We start from the raw sequence: 24,932 nt of genomic DNA, 5'->3' as shown, positions 1-24,932 counted from the left end.
TGAGGAGGACTGGTTACAGTGAATCTGATCTATAAGTGTTTGTCTCCCATAGCAACCACTGGTCCAGGTGTCATCCTGGTGTATAGGGGAGTATGGAGACCTGCTGGTATCTGGACAGTGTGAGGAGGAGGAGCCCATCCAGGTAGACCTCCTGAAGCACTCAATCACCTCAACTATTTCATCTAGAACTTTACACACAACATGTCTATGTGCACTGCCGACCTCAAGAAGTTGAGATGTGTATATTTTCTCCCCCTTTGTTTGCAACAGGTGACAGAGGATGAAGTCCTGGATGTTTTGGAAGGTCTTCTTGTGTCCAACTTGTCCACCCCTGTAACCCGGGGTTACTCCCTCACTGCCATCATGAAGCTGTCTACTCGCTTCAGCAGTGTCAAGTAAGTCCATCTGTATTGAGCAGAGAGAATATCCAACAGGTTATGATGATTTATATCCCTTAGCTTTGAAATGAATGGATGGCAGGATGCACACTCGAGGTTAACATTTGTCTTAAAATCTCCAGCCGAATCAAGAAGGTGGTGTCAATATACGGCAGCAGCATCGACGTGGAGCTGCAACAGAGAGCTGTGGAGTACAATGCACTTTTCAAGAAATATGATCACATGAGGTGAGTATGCCTCAAAATGTATTCCCATTCATTCCAAGCACTTTTCTGTAGAAATGATTGGTGCTTCCCCTTGTCAAGGAAATTGACCTATTTCCCCCCCATCTCATTATCTTCCTCTCTGAAGGCCTGCCTTACTAGAGCGAATGCCCATCATGGAGAAAACAGCCTCCAATGGCCCTACAGAGATCGTGCAGACCAATGGGGAGACAGAGCCCTCGGTGCCTGACACAAAACACCCGCCCCTAGTCACCCAGCCAGCCAACCAGGTGAGGGCAAGGTCACATGACAAATCTGTATTTACCATTGATGGGAGGTTTTCTGTCACAGACGATGTTGCTGAATCAGTGGATCAACATTTGATTCAGTTCAGTGTTAGACGCAATTGAAATGTAAAAGTAATTTATGATTGAGCTGACAAATGCAGCAGCTTTTACCGTGAATGCAGTCTTTGCTGATGCGTAATTTTTTATATTTTTTTATTGAGCTATAGCGCATATCTTCAGCGATACGGATTGAATCGAGCCCTTAAGCTCTTTAAAACGCACAAATGCACGTACACTCACACACATTCTTTAAGTTTTGATTTCTATTCATGTGGTGAAAGTCCACAAATCAGTGAGTCTGCTAATGCTTTTACACACTGTTCAAACAAGGACCCCTGCTGGTAGGGAAATTAAACTGTGCTGGGCATATCAATCTACAGATTAATATGAAGCAGTCTACATTTTCCTTTGTAGAGTTCTGAGTTGAGTTAAAAAATATTTTACCATCTGTCATGTTTTAAAACAAAGTGTAAATGAGATGTTATTCAGAGCACTGTTTTGTCCAAATCCTACCTGTATTACAGGTTCAATCTACAAATCCTACCTGTATTACAGGTTCAATCTACATGTACTTTATTATTTGGTTTCTCTTCTGTTCCAGGCTAATGACTTGTTAGACCTGCTGGGAGGTAATGATGTGGTGCCTGTGATCCAAACCACCCTGCCCACCAAGCCTGCCTCGGCTGGAGGAGAGCTGCTCGACCTACTGGGGGACCTCTCACTGTCTGGTAGGACCACAGTCTCTCTCTATCTCTCGCTCTTTTTCTCTCTCTCTCTCGCTCTCTCTCCAGCCCAAAGCACAGGTGGACCAACCTTGGTCAGGGCAACTTGATTGGTTTCTTCTTTTCTCTTTCATTGCAGTGTCTCCCTGTTCACCACCTATTCTCTCTGTCACCCTCCCTGCACCTTCCTTCATAAAGTAACCACATTAGTCACGCCACATCCTGCTTGACTTGGTCAGGATCAACTTGTCTTGTGAACTATCACCAGTGGTATCACTGTTATGTCTGCGTGTTGTTCCCTGTACCCTGTTTGAACCCCCAGTGTTGTTGTCCCCCTCCCTAGGTGGTCCAGCTCCTGCCCCCTCTGTGCCCCTCTCCCAGCCCCCCTTCCTCCTGGATGGCCTCTCCTCACAGCCCCTGTTTAATGATATTTCAGCAGGTGAGAGCTAGCGCTCGTAAGTGAAGCTTTGATCCAAAGCCAACCACTCTCCCATGTTGTTTAGCAAGTGGAGTACTGTGTCCTATGTATCCCTTTTAAAACAATGTGACCTTATACAAGTTCCTACAATGTTTTTGGGGGGTTATAATGTTTGGTATTACTTTTTCACTCTGAATGGTATTGACTTGTGCGTTCTTGTCTTTAGCTATTCCCCCCATGACAGCTTATAGCAAGAATGGCCTGAAAATAGAGTTCACCTTTGAGAGGGCCAATCCGAACCCGAACATAGCAGTCATCACTATCCACGCCACCAACACCACCGAGGCTGACATGACAGAGTTTGTTTTCCAGGCTGCAGTACCAAAGGTGAGCCATGACTGGACAGTCACATTTGTATAACTATGTAATATTACGAAATATATGTGTGGTTCTATGATTGACCCCTGTAGCAATGTACAGCTTAGTGAAAGTTGGGAATATGCAGGCGTATGTCCTACGAAGCAGACTTGGCAGGAGCAGTCTTTTACGCTCTCTGTGTCCCTCTCCTTCAGACATTCCAGCTGCAGCTCTTGTCCCCTAGCAGTAATATTGTCCCAGCACTCAACCAGGGAAGTGTCACACAGGTCATCAGAGTTCTCAACCCACAGAAGGTAAGAGATGTTCCTGTTTGTCCTCATCTTCCTCACATTCTTATTCAGTTTCCTGATCTATTGGTGCGATCAGAGGAACTTAGTGCAGAGGGCTTCTATAGAGTTCAGCTCTACATTGAGTAGTTCATATTGCTTTAATAAACATGTCTTTCTCATGATTGATTTACAGCAACAACTCCGCATGAGGGTCAAGCTGACGTACACCCACAAAGGCTCACCTGTCCAAGACCTGGCCGAGGTCAACAACTTCCCTCCTCAGTCCTGGCAATGATGACCGTGCCCTCTCGCTCTTAAAGACCCCGCCAAGGGAACTATGGGAAAGATTCTCCCCCCTTACCCAGACTGATCCCCTGTGACATCACTGCAGACTGCTGCCCTGGGGTTGCATGGGAAGCAGCGGAATGTCAAACACACACAAAAAAAAGATGGTATGAAGACCATAATGACGACAACCACAACAACGACGGCAATGACGATAGACATCACCAGAAATATGTGAAAATGTATTAATTTACTAACCCTTCTTTTCCTTGATTGGTTTCACCTCAATCTGTCTGCTTTGCAGTTGTCACTATTTCCATCTCCTCGCCCTCTCAATGCACGTACGCCCACATGGCACTCTCTGTGGTACGCCCACCCCTCTAAGCCACCATAGAAAAGAGCTGTTGACTATGAGCACTTGTTTAAGCAGTCTGTTTTTTCTTTTGTTACATGTTTTTAATCTTACAGGAATTTAAGATGGGTATTTTTTTTTTTATACCTATTTTCAAGTCTGAATGAGATGCAACTTAATTAACTCTATGAAATTTGCACACTGTCCATTCACCACTTTCCAAATAGGGTTTGGAAACTTGGAGTACTTTGGCTCTCAGTATTTCATCTAGTTTGGTCTCCAAAGTGACTATAGCACATTCTATTATAAAGATATCCAGCTCTATGCTTCAAATGCAAGGTCTTCGGTTGCAATACAAAGGTTAATCTCTCGTGAACAGATTCTGGGTGTAAACCAAAGAATCTGTCAGGATGGAATGCGTAGAATCAGTTTTCGTCACTGACTATTTGGATGCATCAGGATTGGCCGAAGGCGGTGCTTAAACTTCGACTGCTTCGCTTGTGTGGGGAAATTGGTGGAAGTGGGGGGCTTTGGTTAAGAGTTTCCTTTTGCGAGGGTAGAGACTTCGCAAACTGGAACTCCCAATTTCTAACACGTATGGACTCACAACTACAGCTGACCAAATTACGTGAGATTTTAGTCCTGGGTTAACTGAGATCATACATTCACATTATGATTTTTTTCCAGTTGTACTGGGTCTGCTCTTTTATATCCATTAACTTTGGCATCAGAAACGTTTTAACCCCAAAATGAATGAGTGCTCTGGGTCTTTAACTTCATTTGACCCTCCATCTCATGAGTGATTTAAAAGGCAAAAGATGTGTGGAGTCGTTTTGAATTACATCAGTTTTCTCTGAAGTCAGTTTGAGTTGTTTGAATCCCATTCACCTTGGTTTGCCAGAGAGGCCTCTCAGCAGGGTTGAGATACTGTAAATGGCTAAAGTACATATTTCGAAGGCTAGATTGTGTTTGTCATGGGCTGGTAAACACACAGTATGGTACCATTTTCTTTAGTTTGGTCAGGAGTTTGGTAGCCATAGTACGCCGCTATCTTGAAAAAGTTTATTTTCTGAGGTGGAATCTAGAGGATGGACATTTCTACTTTGTTTGACTGCCCTGTATAGCACCGTTTCCCCCACCTAGATGGGCACTATTTACACTTTATTCAAGCCATCTTGTTAAATTCAACGGTTAATTGCTTAGATCAAGCTGAGGTTATTGAAGCAATATGGATATTGTATATCAGTGCGGGTCTGAGACACATCTTAGTTAAAGGCAAATCCTTAAACATAGTTTCATTGAATACATTTACTCTGGAAGTTCTGGATCTTCCATGCATCTGAACAAACAGCCTGAAATGTAAGATTCACAGCTTTGGGACGTCAAAACGTCTCTCTTTTAAGACTATTAACCTGGCTGGACATAGCCAGCCTAGAGACGACACGTACGTACATGTACATTAAGTCTATTTTGAATGTAGTTATATGCACTGAATGCTTTTTCTTTGCAGTCTTTTTCTGTGGCTGTCCTCTTTGAGGGCGCTGGCCATTTTGTTGGCACTATTTTTGTGGTAGAATGATATATATATATTTTTTTTTGCATTGATTTGACTTAAACATTATTGCCTGATATCAAAATGATGTGCCTTTTGACATAACTAGATAGAAAGTCCCTGAACTGGTCTCATCTGATCTGTGTGAAGAGGGTTTGTGTGTCAGGGAGTGCTTATTGTGGGTAATATCCTGACTAGAGAGCAGGCAAGACAGACAGGCTGGATGGAAGGAAGGAGTCCAAGAAGAATGTGCCCTTTTTTATTTTAGAGACATCTAACACTCTGAGTTTCTAGCATTTAGAGTGGAAATGATGTAGTCGGATATCAGTGTAGCTTGGCGTGTGGTGACTGGTGTGATTCCTTGGCTGTCATACTTCTCCAAATCAGAATCCCGACCAAGCTGTCGGAAACATTAACCTGAATACCTCACAATGTTTTCTCTTCCTGTTTAACTATCAACAGTACAGTACCTGGATAGCTGTATTTAGTCTTATGTATGATCTGCAATCAAGTGGGCACCTGTAGGACATCTCATTACTAACACGCTTAGCTGCCCCATGATGCTGTATGTGTTCAGACCTTCAGATGTTCAATCGCACTATATGCTTATTGATATTCACTATGCTACACTATCAAACTTTTGTGACCAAATCGGAGATGCTATTAGCTTTGGAAATAAGCTTTGGAAATATTTTTGAGCAATGATATGTGTATATGGAGAAAATGATTTCATTCTATTAACTTTCTGTTTTTGACTAAATGCTATATTGGCTTTTTCTGTATATATTGAGGGCTTTTAAGATTTGTCAAATATCCTTTCTTTCATCCCTTTTGTTAGATACCAACCATTTTCTAAGACTTCCTTTTACTCACGGTGTATATTGTCTGAGTAGATCTTAATCAACAATATGGCCTAAAGGAAAGACTTCCCTATTTCATCAGTCATCGCAAAAGATATATAATCGTCTGCCTGTACATTGTATATTATTGTAAAACGAAACAACAAAAGATGATCAAATGAAATAAAAACCCATTTGAACACTTATACAGATTAGCTAAGGACTATAATTATATACATATATGTAAAAAAGAATCCTCTTGAAACGATGCAAATGAGCTGCATTCTCTTCATAAGTTTGGATGCATCTTTTTTCCTGCAGATTTTAGTGGGTGAGTAGGCTGCTATTGGTTTTCTATAGATGTCCTCTTAAGGTTTGGTTGGGCAGAACTGGTGTTGTCTGTGAGTGATGTACTGTACTACTGAGAGGTCTGAGCTGAGCACAGTGCTGCACAGTGACCGAGGTGGCACCTTGTTGGTATTCGTGGTCCTCAGAAAGGCCAAATCTGTTTTCATATGTCCCTTAAAAGGAGTAGGCATCTTGCTAAAACGCTGTAACGCCTCCCTTCGCCTGTAATGTGCTTTATCCTTTTTCTCTCCCCAGCAAAAGTAATTGGAGAAAATTAATGTTGTCAGACATGCACGCTAATTAATGGACGGATGACCTACCTACAGTGCACATGGTCCTTCTAAGAGAGCTATTCTCATTGTTGGCCCCCTTTAAGTCTCATTCTGTATTTTTCTCCGGTCCTATAGATTCTCTCCCCATTCATCTGGCATCTCACCTCCCCACATTAATTGTATTGGATTTCAGAGATGTGAGAATGGGCCCAGAGTTTCTCTGAAGTGTTGAGGGAGGTCTTTTTTTTTTACCCTTGTGATGCTGTTGCACATACCTTTATTGTAAGGTGGGGATTGAATATCCTGAGTATTTTCAGGCTTTGAGAAGTTTAATCTGTGTGGTGGATATGGTTCATTAAGTAGTAAGGCCTTGTCCTCTCATGTGGTTGACAGATACAAGGTGCTCTTGGCTGCCTGTCATCATCCACTCTTACTGGGTCTGTTCATCGCTCCTGATGACTGCATTAAGGAACCCGTCTTATGGACCGGTTTGTACGGCTCAAAGAGAGCAGAGAATAGGCCTGGTTCTGTTACAGGGACCGGGGTAGTTGAAATATGATCCTTTCTATTTATTGAAATCCAATTCAAAAATCAGGACTGAAGTGTGAGGCTGATCTCTCTCTCTCTGCTGTGTGTATGGCCTTTTTGTGTCTGCATTTTTTTCAGGAGACCTGTGATCTTAATGCAGTGCTGCTTAATTTGTCCTTGTGATATGACACAACTATAACACTGAGCTGAAGCTGCATGTTAGCTGTGCTGTGAGCTCATTTCCACAAGGGGGAGCTGGTCAAGATAGAAGGCTGTAGGGAAGGTTAAGACATCTCATACTTGTACCTTGTCTTGAATTTTGTTTTTATCGGTTCGATTCCATCTATCATGTTTAACCAGTTAACGCTTTGAAGGATACAGTGCCCCCATATAGTTTTAAATGAGAAATGCATATGAAGGTGAAATCCCATTGGTTTGGACACTGCATCTTAAAAAGGACATTTGTAAAGGAAAGAACCCTTCAGAGGTCTGAGCAGCTTTTGAAGCGTTTTGTTCGTCTAATCAGCCTGTGTGTGTGGGTAAATATCTCAGAGTGTGTTGGCATGTCTTGCTGCAGTCACCTGGTAGGACATGAAATTGGCTGCAAGGATTTCAATTCACAACTTCTGAGCTGCATCTGAGCTGCATGTGAGAACCAATGTAAATAGTGTCATTTCTACTCTATGTAATCCTCTTTTTGAAATGCAAGAAAAGGTCACATTTTTCAACAAATCCAACACACCACCTTGTTGGGTTGTACATTTGAAAATGTTGATGGTTTTTTTTTTTTGGTGGTGGTGGAAGGGGTTAAAAGTGCACACCACTCATTCGGATGTAATTGTTTTTTACTTCTGTATTTGGCCAGGTGAATTCTCTGTGTGTAAAGGGGTTTGAAGGCGCATCTGACTTTAGCCACTATTGTCCCTTTCCCTGTGAAATCATAAAGCGTCCATTGTACTTTTGAAAGAGAATCTGTATATGTAACCCTCAGATTTATCCCGACTATACGACAACATATCTGATTTGAGAAGGGGAGGAAAAAAACATTTTTTGAAATTCCCGTTTCCAGACAGGTTTAACATTTTGAACTGAATCAGAGTCCCATGTCTTCAAGGTGGGTGTGAATGGACTGAAAATATGAATAATGATGTCGATGATTTAAAGCTGAGAGGCTGTAAACTACATGGGATATTTTAGACTTATGCTGTGTATTGTCTTTGGGTTGGAGGAAATGATGATCAAGAGTATAAATAAAAAGTCAAACAAAATTTTGACTGGACTCATTCATTTATCAACTCTTATACGCTGAACAAAAATATAAACGCAACATGTAAAGTGTTGGTTTCATGAGATGAAATCTCATGTTTTGCTGACTGCAGGAATGCCCACCAGAGCTGTTGCCAGAGAATTGAATGTTCATTTCTCTACCATAAGCCAACGCCGTTTTAGAGAATTTGGCAATATGTCCAACCGGCCTCACAACCGCAGACCACGTGTATGGCGTTGTGTGGTTTGCTGATTTCAACGTTGTGAACAGAATGCCCAATGGTGGTGGTGGTGGGGTTATGGTATGGGCAGGCATAAGCTGCACACAACAAAAACAATTGCATTTTATCGATGACAATTTCAATGGACAGAGATACTGTGACACAATCCTGAGGCCTATTGTCATACCATTAATCCACCGCCATCACCTCATGTTTCAGCATGATAATGCACAGCCCCATGTCACAAGGATCTGTACACAATTCCTGGGAGCTGAAAATATCCCAGTTCTTCCATGGCCTGCATACTCACCAGACATGTCACCCATTGAGCATGTTTGGGATGCTCTGGATCAACGTGTGCAACAGCGTGTTCCAATGTCCAGAAACTACACAGCCATTGAAGAGGAGTGGGACAACATTCCACAGGTCACAAGCCTGATCAAATCTATGCGAAGGAGATGCCGCACTGCATGAGGCAAATGGTGGTTACACCAGATACTGACTGGTTTTCTGATCCACACCCCTACTTTTTTCAAAGGTATCTGTGACCAAAGATACATATCTGTATTCCCAGTCATGTGAAATCCATAGATTATGGCCTAATTAATTTTTCAATTGACATTCCTTTTATGAACTGTAACTCTGTACAATCTTTGAAATTGTTGCATGTTGCATTTATATTTTTGTTGAGTATAGTTACAAATGGGGTTCACTTACATAACTGATCTAGAATAGACCTACAGATATTTTCAGCTTAACATAGCCTGACATGTTTCAGTATACATAGGCTACTTGTCCTACTGAACTAGATTGAGTCACAGTGAGGTTGGAGCAGCGTACAAATGAGGAGAATGCAGATCGAAGTTTAACTGTTCCAGTATCTGTTTCCACGGGAGTAGTTTCTTAGGTCAGTGATTCTTGATTAGCTTTTGAGGAACATTATCAAGTCCAAGCTGTTAAAAGTGCCTTAGTGTGGGCTGGTAGTTGAGTTGATTTTCTGTGAGCCTAACAAACTACTTTAGTGGAAGACGCTAAGTCATGGCAGTCAATCAACAGTGGTCCAGATGGAATAGAAGTGACAGGAATTTCTCATGCACCACTAACACACCTGTTTGCTTTTACAGTTGTGGTATATTGATGTCTGCTGATGAACCCATTGGCTGGACATTGCTATAAGTTCAGTACTCAAGAGGACAAATCAAGGGAGAAGTCATGAAGGAACAGGCAAGTGGGAATGGTGCTTTCTTGAAAGATACAGTTGAAGTCGGCAGTTTTTTTTTGTAGACCTCCACAAGTCTGGTTCATCCTTGGGAGTAATTTCCAAATGCCTGAAGGTACCACGTTCATCTCTACAAACAATAATACGCAAGTATATACACCATGGGACCACTCAACCATCATACCGCTCAGGAAGGAGAAGCGTTCTGTCTCCTAGAGATGAATGTACTTTGATGCGAAAAGTGCAAATCAAATCCAGAACAACAGCAAGGAACCTTGTGAAGATGCGGAGGAAACGGGTACTAAAGTATCTATAGCCACAGTAAAACGAGTCCTATATCGACATAACCTGAAAGGCCACTCAGCAAGGAAGAAGCCACTGCTCCAAAACCGCCATAAAAAAAGCCAGACTACAGTTTGCAACTGCATATGGGGACAAAGGTTGTACATTTTGGAGAAATGTCCTCTGGTCTGATAAAACAAAAAGAGAACTGTTTGGCCTTAATGACCATCGTTATGTTTGGAGGAAAAAGGGGGAGGCTTGCAAGCCGAAGAACACCATCCCAACCCTGAAGCACAGGGGTGGCAGCATCATGTTGTGGGGGTGCTTTGCTGCAGGCGGGACTGGTGCACTTCACAAAATAGATGGCATCATGAGGCAGGAAAATGATGTGGATATATTGAAGCAACATCTCATGACATCAGGCAGGAAGTTAAAGCTTGGTCGCAAATGGGTCTTCCAAATGGACAATGACCCTAAGCATACTTCCAAAGTTGTGGCAAAATGGCTTAAGGACAACAAAGTCAAGGTATTGGAGTGGCCATCACAAAGCCCTGACCTCAATCCCATAGAAAATTTGTGGACAGAACTGAAAAAGCGTGTGTGAGCAAGGAGGCCTGCAAACCTGACTCAGTTACACCAGCTCTGTCAGGAGGAATGGGCCAAAATTCACCCAACTTATTGTGGGAAGCTTGTGGAAGGCTACCCAAAACATTTGACCCAAGTTAAACAATTTAAAGACAATGCTACCAAATACTAATTGAGTGTATGTAAACTTCTGACCCACTGGGAATGTGATTAAAGAAATAAAAGCTGAAATAAATAATTCTCTATTATTCTGACATTTCACATTCTTAAAATAAAGTGGTGATCCTAACTGACCTAAGACAGGGAATTTTTACTTGGATTAAATGTCAGGAATTGTGAAAAACTGAGTTTAAATGTATTTGGCTAAGGTGTATGTAAACTTCCGACTTCAACTGTGCCTGGTTGAATCTGCTCTGTTTCAGACCCACCCCCTATACTGCTTTTCCATGACCCTGAAGAGACATGAGTGCCTTGGTTGCCTCTCATTCGTTCCACTTTTAAAAAAATGTTTCATTTATTTAACATACCCCTAGCCCAGGCCTGCCTTATTGAGAGATCCTGACATGCCTTTTTAACAGGGTATTTTGTCATTAACATACTTGTTCCAATTCAGACCATAATGAAATGGGATATTGGCTACTCTGATTCCCTGTGATGAATAATTTGATGAGTGCTTATATGTGTGTGTGTGTGTGTGTGTGTGTGTGTGTGTGTGTGTGTGTGTGTGTGTGTGTGTATATATATATATCTCATTTTTCAAAATGTAAGTATCATAAGACTCTAGGGCAGCAATAAGGAGCAGCCTACATTGAGTGAAATTAAAATGTCATGCATTAAATCAAAATCGCAAGACAGTTAATGCGGCAAAGCACACGTGTAATAGGTGTTTTGGAAACCTAATGAATAATTCAGTACGCCTCTACTCAGAAATGGGCAGTGCCTTATGAATAATATGTTACCCTGCCTCTCTAATGTTTATTGATAGACCCAATCTGACAGCGGTGAGGTTCAGAGTCGTTATGGCGTCGCACCGAAAGAGAATGGGATTTTTCAGCTGCCGCATGTATTGGAATTTACCAGTCATGTTCCACGTTCTTTTGTAGTTAAATATACACATGCAAATGAAGGAAGAAGATAATATACCGGGAACGGTCAATGGCACCGTTATGGAGCGAAAAAAAGGTGCTGTCGAAGATAGCAGGGGTTGTACGGACACACTGGTCTACGAAGCGGGATCTAATCAAGCTGCAGGTCGTGGCGACGGTACAGGAAACCGTGTCGGAACGGGGATACGCGTTCTAAAGGTAACTATCAAGCAGGTCATATTTGAAGGTTTATCAAAATACTGCAATCGCACAGTTCCCGGTTCAAACAGGGCCGAAGTGCGTGTGAAATTATACTCACGCGTCATCCAGTTTGAGCATCATTGATGTTCTCTTCTATAGTGATAATTATGTTGGTTTTGAAAGTATAGCGTTCAGTGCAACAATGTGTCGAACCACATCGCCAGTATCCTTTCACTGTAGCTCTTTCTAGATTGTAACAGAAACATTTGACTGAACTGTTACAGTAGGCAATCGTTCGAGATGTTGCTACATAATGTCGTGCTAAACTGTTAGTTTATCCTATAGATCAGAACATGTCAATCACATGTTTTAACTTGCTGTTTATTGCTGAAAATGAATAGCATAAGCTATTGTGGATAGTGTAACATTTGTCAACTTTTCAATGTGTTTCGCTATTTAGGCTACATGTTTATGGCACTGGATCAAATCCGCTTTGAAATTCCTAAATAGCCTATGCAAAACCGAGTCAATAGCTAACGGACCACGGATAGGCCCCATCGAAATCTTGGACTGAGATTGTTCTGTAGCTTCGAGCCCTCAGTTAGCACGCACGATTGACAAGACGTGTGATTAACTGTTTCCTTACTCATTCGTGTGCTGTTCTTCCGCCATTATGTCACTCATTAACCCATTAGGCGCCATTTACATAAAACATAATGGCTTGTGCCAATTATCTACATGCATAATCATTTAGAAAATACATTTCATAGGCTGACATGAACCTCAGCCATGCTTCTATGGATAGACTGCTTATCTCACCAATCTCTCATGTGATATTGTCATGGAGAATGACACATTCCAGTTACAATTGCACTAATAATAAATATCCAAAAGACAACTTCAGTGGAAGGACCATTACATATTATGTTCATTGAATCATGAATGGCTGCTGCTGCTGAAACTAACGGTAGCCTTGTATTCAACCAACCAAGATTTAAACCTATGCGTGGTGAGTATATACACACATCAGTGGCGGTTGGTGCCAATTTAAGATGATGGAGGATGATCATTTTTTTAATGAGCTTGGCCTTATTTCTATTACAGCATATTGGATGACTGTCATTGATATTCTATTCACCCAGCTCAATGTAACATCAATAGGTTTAGGCTACTCTGTGATACTTTCCCTGTACCTACCCATCATGAGGTTGTTTAAACTAGCCTATGAATGAAAGTTTACAAGGCAGGTGCACGTGTCAAGATACTTTTTAGTAATCAAGGTGACAGTGACACATTCAAAACCGCCTTACAGAATCTTGCATGCATTTAGTTGATCTAGGGTGTAATCATTTGTCCAACAGTTGCAAATGAGAGTTTCTATTGGACAATTTCAGGTACAGTGCATTCTGAAAGTATTCAGACCCTTTGACTTTTTCCACATTTTGTTGCATTACAGCCTTATTCTAATATGGATTAAATAGTTTATTTCCCTCAATCTACACACAATACCCCATAATGACAAAGCAAAAACATTTTTTTTTTGCAAATGTTTCAAAAATAAAAACGAGGTTATTACGTTTTATATAAGTATTCAGACCCTTTATTCTGGTTTAAGTCCGGCCTCTGGCTGGGCCACTCCAGGACATCCAATCTGATGTCTTGAGTGCTCTGGAGCAGGTTTTCATCAACGATCTCTCTGTACTTTGCTCTGTTCATCTTTCCCTCAATCTTGACTAGTCTCACAGTCCCTGCCGCTGAAAAACATCCCCACAGCATGATGCTGCCAACCACCATGCTTCACCGTAAGGATGGTATTGGCCAGGTGATGAGCGGTGCCTGGTTTCCTCCAAACTTGATGCTTGGCATTCAGGCCAAAGAGTTCAATCTTGGTTTCATCAAACCAAAAAAATCTTGTTTCTCATGGTCAGAGTCCTTCAGGTGCCTTTTTGGTAAATTCCAAGTGGGCTGTCATGTGCCTTTACTGAGGAGTTGCTTCTGTCTGGCCACTCTACTGTAAAGGCCTGATTGGTGGAGTGCTGCAGAGATGGTTGGCCTTCTGGAAGGTTCTCCCATCTCCACAGAGGCACTCTGGAGCTCTGTCAGTGACCATTGGGTTCTTGGTCACCTCCCTGACCAAGGCTCTTCTCCCCCGATTGTTCAGTTTGGCCGGGCAGCCAGCTCTAGGACAAGTCTACTCTAGGGGGTTCCAAACTTCTTCCATTTAAGAATGATGGAGGCCACTGTGTCCTTGCTGACCTTCAATGCAGCAGAATTATTTTTGTACCTTTCTCCAGATCTGTGCCTTGACACAATCCTGTCTCTGAGCTCTAAGGACAATTCCTTGGACCACATGGCTTGGTTTTTGCTCTGACATGCATTGTCAACTGTGGGACCTTATATAGACAGGTGTGTGCCTTTCCAAATCACGTCCAATCAATTTAATTTACCACAAGTGGACTCCAATTAAGATGTAGAAACATCTCAAGGATGATCAATGGAAACAGGATGCACCTGAGCTCAATTTCAAGTCTCATAGCAAAGGGTCTGAATGTTATGTAAATATTGTATTTACATTTTTTATTTTCAATAAAATTACAAAAAATTCTGAACCTGTTGTGATTTGTGGTTGTGTGTGTACATTAGTGTGTGTGTAGATTGAGGCTGTATTTTAGAATAAGGCTGTAACATAACAAAATGTGGAAAGTCAAGGGGTCTGAATACTTAATGAATGCACTGTATGTTTATCCCTCTTTGACATCTCAGAACATTGTTTGTTAATTGATTTTCTGATCACTCTGATTTTATTTTATTTAACTTGGCAAGTCAAGAACAAATTCTTATTTACAATGACTGCCTAGGAACAGTGGGTTAACTGCCTTGTTCAGGGCCAGAACGACAGATTTTTACCTTGTCAGCTCAGGGATTCGATCCACCAACCTTTCGGTTACTGGCCCAACACTCTAACCACTAGGCTACCTGCTGCCCAGTTGTTTGAGCTTCATTTGACAGAATTGATCTTTGCCCTCTCTGGCCTTGGACAGTTGTAGTGGTCATGGAGTGAAATGACGGCAATGACTGTCTGGGCAATGGTCACTGCTCAGGGTCGTGGCAGCCTCTCTGTGAATGAGTTTGCCCATCTTGTTGGTTCATACATAGAGACCTATGGTGTGTGCCTTTTTGTTGCCTGTCGCCATTGACGTGTGTGTGTTGTCATTGCACATTGAGGCCTGTTGTGTGCGTCTTTGGTGCTGTTGTGCTGAATAGATGCGGCGACTCTGTTGCCTGTGTGTGTGCTGCAGTGCAGTGTGGATGCCAGCAGCTGCCTCCCTGTGCCGGGCGGCCGTGGGGATGCACGGCATCGTGGGAGGATGACTTCATCAGTGTCTAACTAATGACCTGATGCCTGGCCACCAGTCTCAAAAACCAGGGTCCAGTTCACACAGCACCGTCCTGGCCGTTCTTGCCCTGTGTAAATATTTGTCCGAGCTTCTCCAGATTTGAAAACAAGGCCAGTGATTCTGACACAGGCCACACACGTCATTCTGGGTTGGGCTCTCAAGGATCCCGTTTTAAGGTCACCAACGCCCATGAGCTGTTTGCAGGTAATCTAATCTGAACTTTCAGTTTTGCCAACCTGACAAATTGACTCAATTGAATTTGTCCTCTGGATGTGTTGGGACATGATGCAGCTTGAGATGGCCTTGATTCAGAGCGAGGCTGCTGCAAGACAAGTTATCATTAACTACCGTAGAAAACAACCAAGTTCTCTTTTACACGCCTAATACATTTACAGTGCATCTGTGGTGGCGGTCTTTCCAGCTAATGTTTCTGTTTCTCCAGCGGAACATGAAGAGGAATGGGAGCAGAGGATGTGTTACCAGGAAGACCCGCTTTGGATCGCGGGAGCGGGACTGGCTGAAGGGGGATGCCCAGCGGGGCTGTGTGTGTCTGTACGGGGGAGCAGTTGACCCCCAGCCCCCAGCCTCGGGCCCACAGGCCTCCTCCACCCTCCAGGCAGACCTGCGGCTGGTGCTATGCTCCACCACTACCACGGTGGAGGAGCTGTGTGCCCAGAGAGAAGTAGAGGGACTATACCTGCAGCTCCATGGAGACCTGCTCAGGTAATACTCACCTCCACAACTCTCCTCTCCCACTCACGTCTAGTACCATGGTGTTTTCACAACTCTCCTCTCCCACTGACACTCACGTCTAGTACCATGGTGTTTTCTCAACTCTCCTCTCCCACTCACGTCTAGTACCATGGTGTTTTCACAACTCTCCTCTCCCACTGACACTCACGTCTAGTACCATGGTGTTTAAACAACTCTCCTCTCCCACTGACACTCACGTCTAGTACCATGGTGTTTAAACAACTCTTGAATATGTTAGAAAGATGTTTGCTCATGGTGTCAATGGTTCTATTTATTGCTAGACAGTGTGTTAAAAAAAAAGAAAAAAAAAGAATAATACATTTTTTTATTATTTTTATCATTTTTATGGAATATCTACATAGGCGTACAGAGGCCCATTATCAGCAACCATCACTCCTGTGTTCCAATGGCACGTTGTGTTAGCTAATCCAAGTTTATCATTTTAAAAGGCTAACTGATCATTAGAAAACCCTTTTGCAATTATGTTTGTATTTTATTATTTTGATCAATTATGTTTATTGTATTTCTGATCAATTTGATGTTATTTTAATGGACAAAAAATGAAATTTCGTAGGCCATTCTCTTCCTCAATAGTGCGCAGCAAATTCTACTCGAGGAAAAGACAAAATGAGAATGACATCCTGGCATTTTAAAGCATACAACATTTACAAAAATGCACGTACTATAAAACTTTATTTTTTCGCATACCCAAAACGCCTAATATTTAGAACGCAAGTACAGGTATTCAGACAGTGACTTGACAGCTGTTTATGACAGCACTTTTCCAGAATAACTCGTCATGTCGATGCCTCTGAGACAGGCTATAATCTGGTTACACCCACTTGCTCTCCTCTTGGCTTTTTTGGTCAGGCAAGGGAATGCTTTTTATTCCCCGTAAGACTATTTTTGGTTGAAAGCTGAGCACTGCAGGATGCACTAAATGGGTCACATGGTTCAGTGTTGTGCAGAAGAAAAATAACGGAAAACATGACTGAGATTTGTAGTGAATTACACACCTTGCTGCAGGATGCTCTTTACCTCCTATGATATTGATTTTTACCAGCTGGAGCCCTCTACCACCTGATTTACATTTCTATAATCTATTAATACAGATGGATATGCACTGACAGTTTAGCACTATGCAGCTAAAGTGCTTTTCTGAAAGACTGGATCAGCACGGGCATGTCTCTTTCTTTTTTGAGCCTGAAACTCTCCCAGGTCTGGTTCTGTAACCACCTAGACTTCTCCTCTCTCCCCTTAAGGGAACTCTGATCAAAGTAATTTCACATACAGGTGATACAATGTCAGATTTATCTCTGTAGTGCCATGTTGTCTCCTCCCCCACCCTGAAGGCTGTTGGATAACTGTGCTGCCTGGTGGAAGTGTCAACACTGGGTAATTGTATGTACCCTCTGATTTTATTAGTGTTTGTTGTATTCTTGTTATTACAATTTCAAGGCCCATAGTTAAAGGGATTTTCCTGTACTTTTGTATACTTCTTAGTCAGTAGTTCTGAAAGTAGCGCTCAGAAGCCAAAAATGGTCCCAGAAAATGTGTAGATATGTGCATCACGTTATTGCTCTCACTCTGCTGTGTGTGCATCTTGCTAGCTGTCACTCAAATGGCGAGGGACTTCGGCTCATTGGCTGGAACTCTAATTGTTAGGGGGCTGGCTATACGTGGGGGAAAATGTATGGAAAATGGGGCTGCACAGCTTCCAGTAAAACCCCTTTCAAACTAGGGATTTTTATAGCTAATTGATGTAAAACAGTAGTTCTACTCATAGATTATGCATGTATGAACTACACATTGACACATCTAGCACAAAGCGCTAGGTTTAAAATATATATTTATACTTCACCAAAGTTCTGGAGAATGTCTTAAGAGACATATCCACAACAAATTAAGGGAATGTATCTAGCCACCCAAATGAAGGAAAGGAGCTTTTTGGTATCTTTTGACAGAGATTAAGTGACTAGATTTAGGAGCCTCCTGTACCCGTGGCCACGAGGAGAGTGGATTTGTGAATAAATGTACATGCTCTGAAAGCATGTGTGAATGGTCTACAGGCAGTCCTGTACAGACAGTCATCCCTCCGAGCCTGCCAGGGTTCTGTCTAAATCCTGGGTGAGGTGCTGGGGCCACGACTGTGTGTGATCAGCAGACATGATCCTGATTGTTAGACCCCGCTGGGCTGGCAGAGGGAGTGTGGCCTTGGGCAGAGAAATGCCACAGCAGCCACCAGACGCTGTGTCACCTCACCATCGCACTGGTGTGACAAGGGCTGTGGCTGGAAACTAGTCACTTCTGGCATAGCATCATGGTAGTCCTGAACTACAGTACATAGAGGACCTGCGCTGGGAGTTTGCTATCACAGGCGTACTGACTAGGGTGGGTCTCTTAATGTATGGAGCGAGGTGGGAAGGAGAGAGCCAATGATGACTTCTTCTAGAGTGGTAATGCGTTAGAATAAGCAACACAATCACACACTGTATGCCGCAAAGAGTTGTAAAATCTGAGGCTTATTGATTTACAGCATATTATGAATTTTATTGGGCAAAGCTGGGGCTTCCATAGACAGTGGGTCATTGTGAAAAATACCCTCACAGATTTTGAGTGCATGGAGTCTTCAGTGGTTCTGTAGCAGATATCCTTGGTGTGTTCACGTGCGGATCAGAGGTGTTGTGTTGAAGGCGTGCCAGAGACAGGCTGGGGTTCACAGATTGCAGGCTCAGCAGACCTCCTGTTTGATAGCAGCATGAGAGGTCCTTAACAGGATTAGCCATGGAATGAGCTGATGATTTCATTAGGGTAATAAGGCAGAGGACTCACACAGGGCATTAAAAGAAAGGTGTTCCATCACCATACCATTCAGACGCATTATTTAGATGGGCTATTGTTATTAGAGTGCATGTTGGTCATCAGCAGGTGCTTCATATGATTAATGATGTTCTTCCTCCATATCTGACTATGAACTTAGGACCTGATACCTGTGCGGAGAGAGTTTCTGTCTCTGCTTGATTGACATCCGGCGCAGAGTCGGACTCTGTAAATGTTTTGATAGAGGAGCCTCGTCAATTCCCCGGTCTGAAAGTGAAACACCTGTGTCCAGCTCTGCTGATTGGCGTGACAGCTGTCCTCTGGACCTTACCTGTCATAACACAGGGAAGGATGGATTTGTGTGTGTGTGTGTGTGTGTGTGTGTGTGTGTGTGTGTGTGTGTGTGTGTGTGTGTGTGTGTGTGTGTGTGTGTGTGTGTGTGTGTGTGTGTGTGTGTGTGTGTGTGTGTGTGCAAGCAAATGTGTTAGAAATGGTTGATGAACTATACCCCTTTGGTTGGATTCCAAGCGTGGAGGCAAGAATGCACAAATGAATTATATGTGTAGAGGAGAATCTGTGTGCCTGTTAAGGGTATTGACTGTGATTGGCATATCCTGATGGTTTCTATTTCTGTCCCTATAGGAGGCTGGACCCCTCTGAGCGCCCTCTGCAGATGGTGTATGACTACCTGGCTGCTATAGGCTACCAGGACCCTCCGCGGGTTCAGAGAGAGGCGGCCAACTCGGACCTCAGCTGCATGATCCGCTTCTACAGTGGTGAGTAGTGACCCAGGGGGCCTGTCTACAGCCATCTGCAGGCCATGATAGGCTCTCCTTCACTGGGTTCTGGCTGGGCTCAGCCCGCTTTGCCGGAACTAGGCCTGGAGCCCTGTCAATGGACCTGGCTCTACAGCTGATGGAGCAGTCTAAACTGTCAGCTTCTGGGATGGGTCCTGTCGTTCTGATCCATAGTGTGTGTGTGTCGGAGTGGTTGTGACGGTGTGTGTGTGTGTGTGTCTTTCCACTACTCTCCCGGCTGCAGGGCTGTTAGCACTACCCTGACTTAATGAAGTAGGCTTCACTCACCTGGGTTGGGGTTTATTTTTGCATAACCTTTTTATGCATATAAGTCTTTGTAACGTTGGGGGGAAATGGTACTCTTTCTAGTATTATCATGCTTTGATAGGTAAGAAAACGATGCATATCTGTGTATATTGTATCTCTGTCTGGGTCTCCATACTGTCTGTCTGTTTGCAGAAGCCAAGCAGCCAGGGCTTGTTGTGATTTAGCTTTCATACCGGCAGCAAGACACACCTCTGATCGCGCTGGCGGATCGGTCTGTCAGAGATTGTGGAGCAGCATTTTGTACTTAGAAGAATTCATGTTTTCCACTTAAAAGATTATGCTTTCTCCTTCTGCGCCTCTCTACACTTGAGTGACGACACTGTCCTAGCTTCAGTACTCAGCTAGTCTCAATCATTCTAGCACATTAAGAGGAATCGGACTGGTTTATCAGGGCCAGAGGGGTAAACTACGAAGCAAGCTCGATCTACTCAGGGTTTTCTGAAGGTAGCCAGCTTCAGTTAGCTTTCCATTCCAGCTCAGGCTTCGTCCGTACTACAACGGTGAATATTGCTTGTCCACCTGCCGCTAACTCTAGCACTTATCTAGTTGAAAACTGAACTCTTCATTGAGACAATGCTGAAACATCAATCCATGGGCAAGTCAGTGCTGCTTTTATTTTTGTCTTTATATATTTTTGGTACTTTTTACCCTTTTTTTTTTTTCTCCCCAGTTTCATGATATCCAATTGGTAGTTAGTCTTATCCCAGCGCTGCAACTCCCGGACGAGAGAGGCGAAGGTCGAGAGCCATGCGTCCTCCGAAACACAACCCAGCCAACCCGCACTGCTTCTTGACACACTGCTCGTTTAACCCGGAAGCCAGCCGCACCAATGTCGGAGGGAACGCGTACAGCTGGCAACCGAAGTCAGCGTGCATGCGCCATGCCCGCCACAAGGACTCGCTAGAGCGCAATGGGACAAGGACATCTGGCCGGCCAAGCCCTCTACTAACCTGGACACTGGGCGCTGCCTCATGGGTCTCCCGGGACCGAACCCGGGGCTGTAGTGACGCCTCTAGCTCTGCGACGCAGTTCCTTACACGGAACCCAAACCGGCTGCAAGCGTGCGCCATCGTGCATAAATTTATTTTGGCCCCCCACACCAAATGCAATCACGACACGCAGGTTAAAATATCAAAACAAACTCTGAACCAATGACATTAATTTGGTGACAGGTCGAAATACATTAAACATTTATGGCAATTTGGCTAGTTAGCTTGCACTTGCTAGCTAATTTGTCCTATTTAGCTAGCTTGCTGTTGCTAGCTAATTTGTCCTGGGATATAAACATTAGGTTGTTATTTTACCTGAAATGCACAAGGTCCTCTACTCCGCCAATTAATCCACACATAAAACGGTCAATCGAATCATTTCTAGTCATCTCTCCTCCTTCCAGGCTTTTTCTTCTTTGAACTTATATGGTCATTGGCATATTAACATTCATATTATTACCACGACAACACAGTTCATCTTTCAATCACCCACGTGGGCATAACCAATGAGGAGATGGCACGTGGGTAACTGCTTCTATAAACCAATGAGGAGATGGGAGAGGCAGGACTTGCAGCGCGATCTGCGTCAGAAATAGAAAGGACACTCAGGATCAATGTAGTTAACCCGTAGTTAGCCTGCCCGGTTATTACAAGTTACTCGAGTTGACCAAAGTTACCTTGCTAAGTCCTCAAACTACATTTGTAGTTTTGGTGCTGAGGTGATGTCTGTTTAATAATGTTTCCATTGTTTGAACCAGGTTGTATTGTGGTTTGGGTTACTACTACAACAGTTCAATCCCACATCCTCAAAATGAGGGCCCATGAGTGGCCGCCTTCTCCTCTGGGAAGGGGTTAAGTGACCGCTGCTGGTTCAGGCCTGTGAGGGATTTGTGTCAGACACAACCCTGGGAGTGGGTAACCTTCATTACTCTGAGACCAGGACGCAGCCCAAACAGCCATACATCATGGCTGTGTGGTCCCTGACTGACCATCCTTCTTCCCTGGGCCTGTTGCAGGTTAGCGTTTTTGTAATGAATCTTGTTCTTTAGGCAACTCTGCAGTGGTCACTTGCTGGCACAACCACAAAGTCATAAAATCTGATTTCAAACCAAACTGTAACCACACTGCTAACCACAGCCCCACCAGTAACTAACTACCCCTGAGTCACTGTGATGTATTGCACCAGATACAGGATGGATGTGGCATGCTGGTTCATTTTAACACACTGGTCCCCTTAGTGGGGCGGGGAGATGTATTTACAATGGTGTGATGTGTCCATATCATTCAGTCAGTCTCTCACTCTCACCTCACACTCCTCCCTCTTTGTGATCATGTGTGGTAGTGGCAGGTCTAATTATCTTCTTATCAGTCCTGATAGGCTTTGCTGTAAGGAGAAGAGGAGTGGGGACCTGATTTTCTGTAATGCCTCTCCTATTAATAACCAAGCTGGTGCTGAGACTGGCTGGGCCTAGCACTGTGCAGCACTGTATTGCTGAGTCAGTGTCACTGGCTGGGGCTGTGGCCGCGCCCATGCTGTGGTGAGAGACAGTGAGAATGACAGAGCGAGAAGGGAAGAAAGTATGGCCACCATCTCTGGCCGGCATAGCCTTCTCACACGGTCACACAAGGTGAAGGAGCCCCTCTCTTCCCATCCACTGACTGCACATGCTCAGGCATTTTAGTTTGTATTTTTTTTAAATGAACCTTTATTTAATTAGGCAAGTCAGTTAAGAACAAATTCTTATTTACAATGACGGCCTAGGAACAGTGGGTTAACTGCCTTGTTCAGGGGCAGAACCACAGATTTTTACCTTGTCAGCTCAGGGATTCGTTATAGCAACTGTTGGGCCAATAACCAAACTCTCTAACCACTAGGCTATCTGCCGTCCCATTCACAATACCTCCCAGAGAAAACATACTCAGGCTGTTTCGGTGCATGTACTGTCACTACGTATGTGCCTTTTTGTATTGAGAATAAAGCATGCCCCTCTTGTCTGTCTGGTTGATATTCTCAGTGCTGTAGCTCTGTCTGTCTTGCTGTCAGCTCTCCAGCACATTGCAGGCCTCATTCTCAGTCACGGTGTGTAGGCTACAGTGGGAACAGAACAGCGCTGGTCTCTCCCCTGCTCGGCCCAGTCCTGTGAGAGCTGGCTGTGCTGTGCCATGGTGTTATTGAGCAGAGCAGGCCTGTGGCCCCGAGGTTGGCCAAGCCCTGGGAGAGAGATCCCTCACCTTTATTAGCTGCTTGTGGGAAAACACAGCAAACACTGGCACCCTGGCATCATAACTAGGCTAGCAGGGTGGCTGGATTGGATTAGATGAGGACTCATACAGAATTACGGTAAAATGCCTCCAACTCTCCACCCATACAGTCATGGGGTAACAAGTCTCTCCACCCACACATCTAAGGGGTTGTTAAAGAGCTCTCCACCCACACAGACCATCTATTTCATCACCACTGTGTTAGTTGGAGAACTCCATAACAACATATGTCTTTCTCAGGTGCCTGGCAGCCGTTGTCAGGGGTAACCTAACCTGATTGAGCTGATGAGGGGATCTCTGCCACAGCTGTAAACAGTACAGCCATCATAGGAAGGGTTTGTCAGTATGTTCACACTTAAGTTTTTGTAAACCCTTTCTAAGGCTGCATAAAGGCTTCACAAATCAGTTATAAGCATGTCATTCTATATAAAGGGTGATCAGTTGACACATGACAAAGCACCTCTTATCACCCTTAAATAGTTAAGCTTTATACGTCATAAAGTGTGTTGCTATTAAAGTGTGACCATGAATCCTGCGTTCACTGGGCTTCGCTTTGCACACCTTTGTAAAATGTGTTGGTATTCACACTGCAGGGGTGTTGAAGGGTTTTTGCTAAGCACAGGTTTATGACTTCCTTCTCTCTTTCCATGTCAGAGAGGTGTTGATAAGGGAACATTGTGTGAGTTATTAAAATACACACGGCTCTATTTGTACAGGAAACTAATCTCCGAACCCCCCCGAACCACAGCCCTGTTGCCCACTCACAACAGCCTGCTGTGGCGCTCCAATGAGATGAAAACAAACATGGAGGGGGGAGTAAACATGAATAAATGCTGACTTAATAAAGCACTCTCTATGAAAACAGCGCTCCAGAGACCTGGGGGGGCGTACAGCTGCAGCTCTGAGAGTGCATGTGAGTCCTGGTGCTGGTCCACTGGGTCTGGCTTCACCTCGGCCAGTCCGGACCTGGTTCTGCTGCGGAGCTCTGGAGCTCACATCCAGCCTGGGAGCCTTAGTGTCTCAGCAGAGGGGAGTTAATCATATGAGGGCTGACCAAGTTTGCCAACGAATGAGTTATTGATCTCCCAGGATCTTATCAGAAAATACTAATGAAGGCCCTAAGCTGCGCTAAGGGGGTCCAGCAGCCAGGCCATAGAGGTTACTGGGCTGCTGCTCACACAGGGGTCTTCTGGGCCCCTATTACAGACTCACCCATCTGTAATGGTCAGTGCCTGGAGGAGCAGAAGGAGCGCGATTACAGTACGCTACTTCCTGGTCTCACTAACTGATGAACTGAATAACAGAGGGAGGGAGAGGAGGAGGGGGTAAGAGAGGGATTGCATGACCAGGAGGAGAGGAAGAGTGCTCCTACTCATGAGAGACATTACACCCCACTGAGCAGCATCTCTGCACTTCTCCACCTTCTCTTCTCAATATTATATGCAGATCCTAGATGTGAGTCAGCAATCAACTGCTAGAGATTTGCCAGTGTCAGACACACTCAAGGCACCTCAGCCTTAAGTCACGCGATATCTGGCTTAAAGAGCTGGGTGTCTTGGAGTTGGAGGGGATCCTGCCAGTTTAGATTGGTCTATTTCATTGCAATCTTTATTGGGAAATCACCCCTCATCCTATTGCTGAACCATAGAGGGATGGGGAAGATGTGCATATTGGAAAGATGCTAGCTGGACTTTCCACCTTCCTATTGTTCAGTATCCAGTTAGCACTGACACTGTCCCATAGTTTTGTACTGTCTGACTTGTCTGCATTATTCTGCTGAAGCAGTTTGACATTTTATTTGATTTCCCTAGTATGG

General features: G+C 43.9%; 2 protein-coding genes across 5 annotated transcripts in view; both read left to right on the top strand.

Moving 5' to 3' along the window:
- Positions 1–8,179, top strand: part of ap1g1 (adaptor related protein complex 1 subunit gamma 1) — a 29,282-nt gene extending 21,103 nt beyond the window's left edge. For all 4 annotated transcript variants that reach the window (XM_014175616.2, XM_014175619.2, XM_014175617.2 and 1 more), the window contains 9 exons: positions 53–142; positions 271–395; positions 521–625; positions 750–891; positions 1,550–1,676; positions 2,014–2,109; positions 2,315–2,475; positions 2,661–2,759; positions 2,929–8,179. In XM_014175616.2, the coding sequence (XP_014031091.1) occupies positions 53–142; positions 271–395; positions 521–625; positions 750–891; positions 1,550–1,676; positions 2,014–2,109; positions 2,315–2,475; positions 2,661–2,759; positions 2,929–3,030 (1,047 nt within the window). In that variant the 3' untranslated portion in view covers positions 3,031–8,179. The remainder of the gene's footprint in view (positions 1–52; positions 143–270; positions 396–520; positions 626–749; positions 892–1,549; positions 1,677–2,013; positions 2,110–2,314; positions 2,476–2,660; positions 2,760–2,928) is intronic.
- A 3,301-nt stretch (positions 8,180–11,480) lies between these two features.
- LOC106587330 (PH domain leucine-rich repeat-containing protein phosphatase 2) overlaps positions 11,481–24,932 on the top strand; it is a 44,945-nt gene continuing 31,493 nt past the window's right edge. Inside the window, exons 1-3 of the mRNA XM_014175614.2 lie at positions 11,481–11,788; positions 15,611–15,891; positions 19,384–19,517. Coding sequence (XP_014031089.2) covers positions 11,600–11,788; positions 15,611–15,891; positions 19,384–19,517 — 604 coding nt within the window. The 5' untranslated portion in view covers positions 11,481–11,599. The remainder of the gene's footprint in view (positions 11,789–15,610; positions 15,892–19,383; positions 19,518–24,932) is intronic.

This window comes from Salmo salar, chromosome ssa11, assembly GCF_905237065.1.
Source record: "Salmo salar chromosome ssa11, Ssal_v3.1, whole genome shotgun sequence".
Classification (NCBI taxonomy): domain Eukaryota; kingdom Metazoa; phylum Chordata; class Actinopteri; order Salmoniformes; family Salmonidae; genus Salmo; species Salmo salar.
The sequence above is the reverse complement of the archived record's forward strand: the minus strand, read 5'-3'. Positions and strand labels throughout refer to the sequence as shown.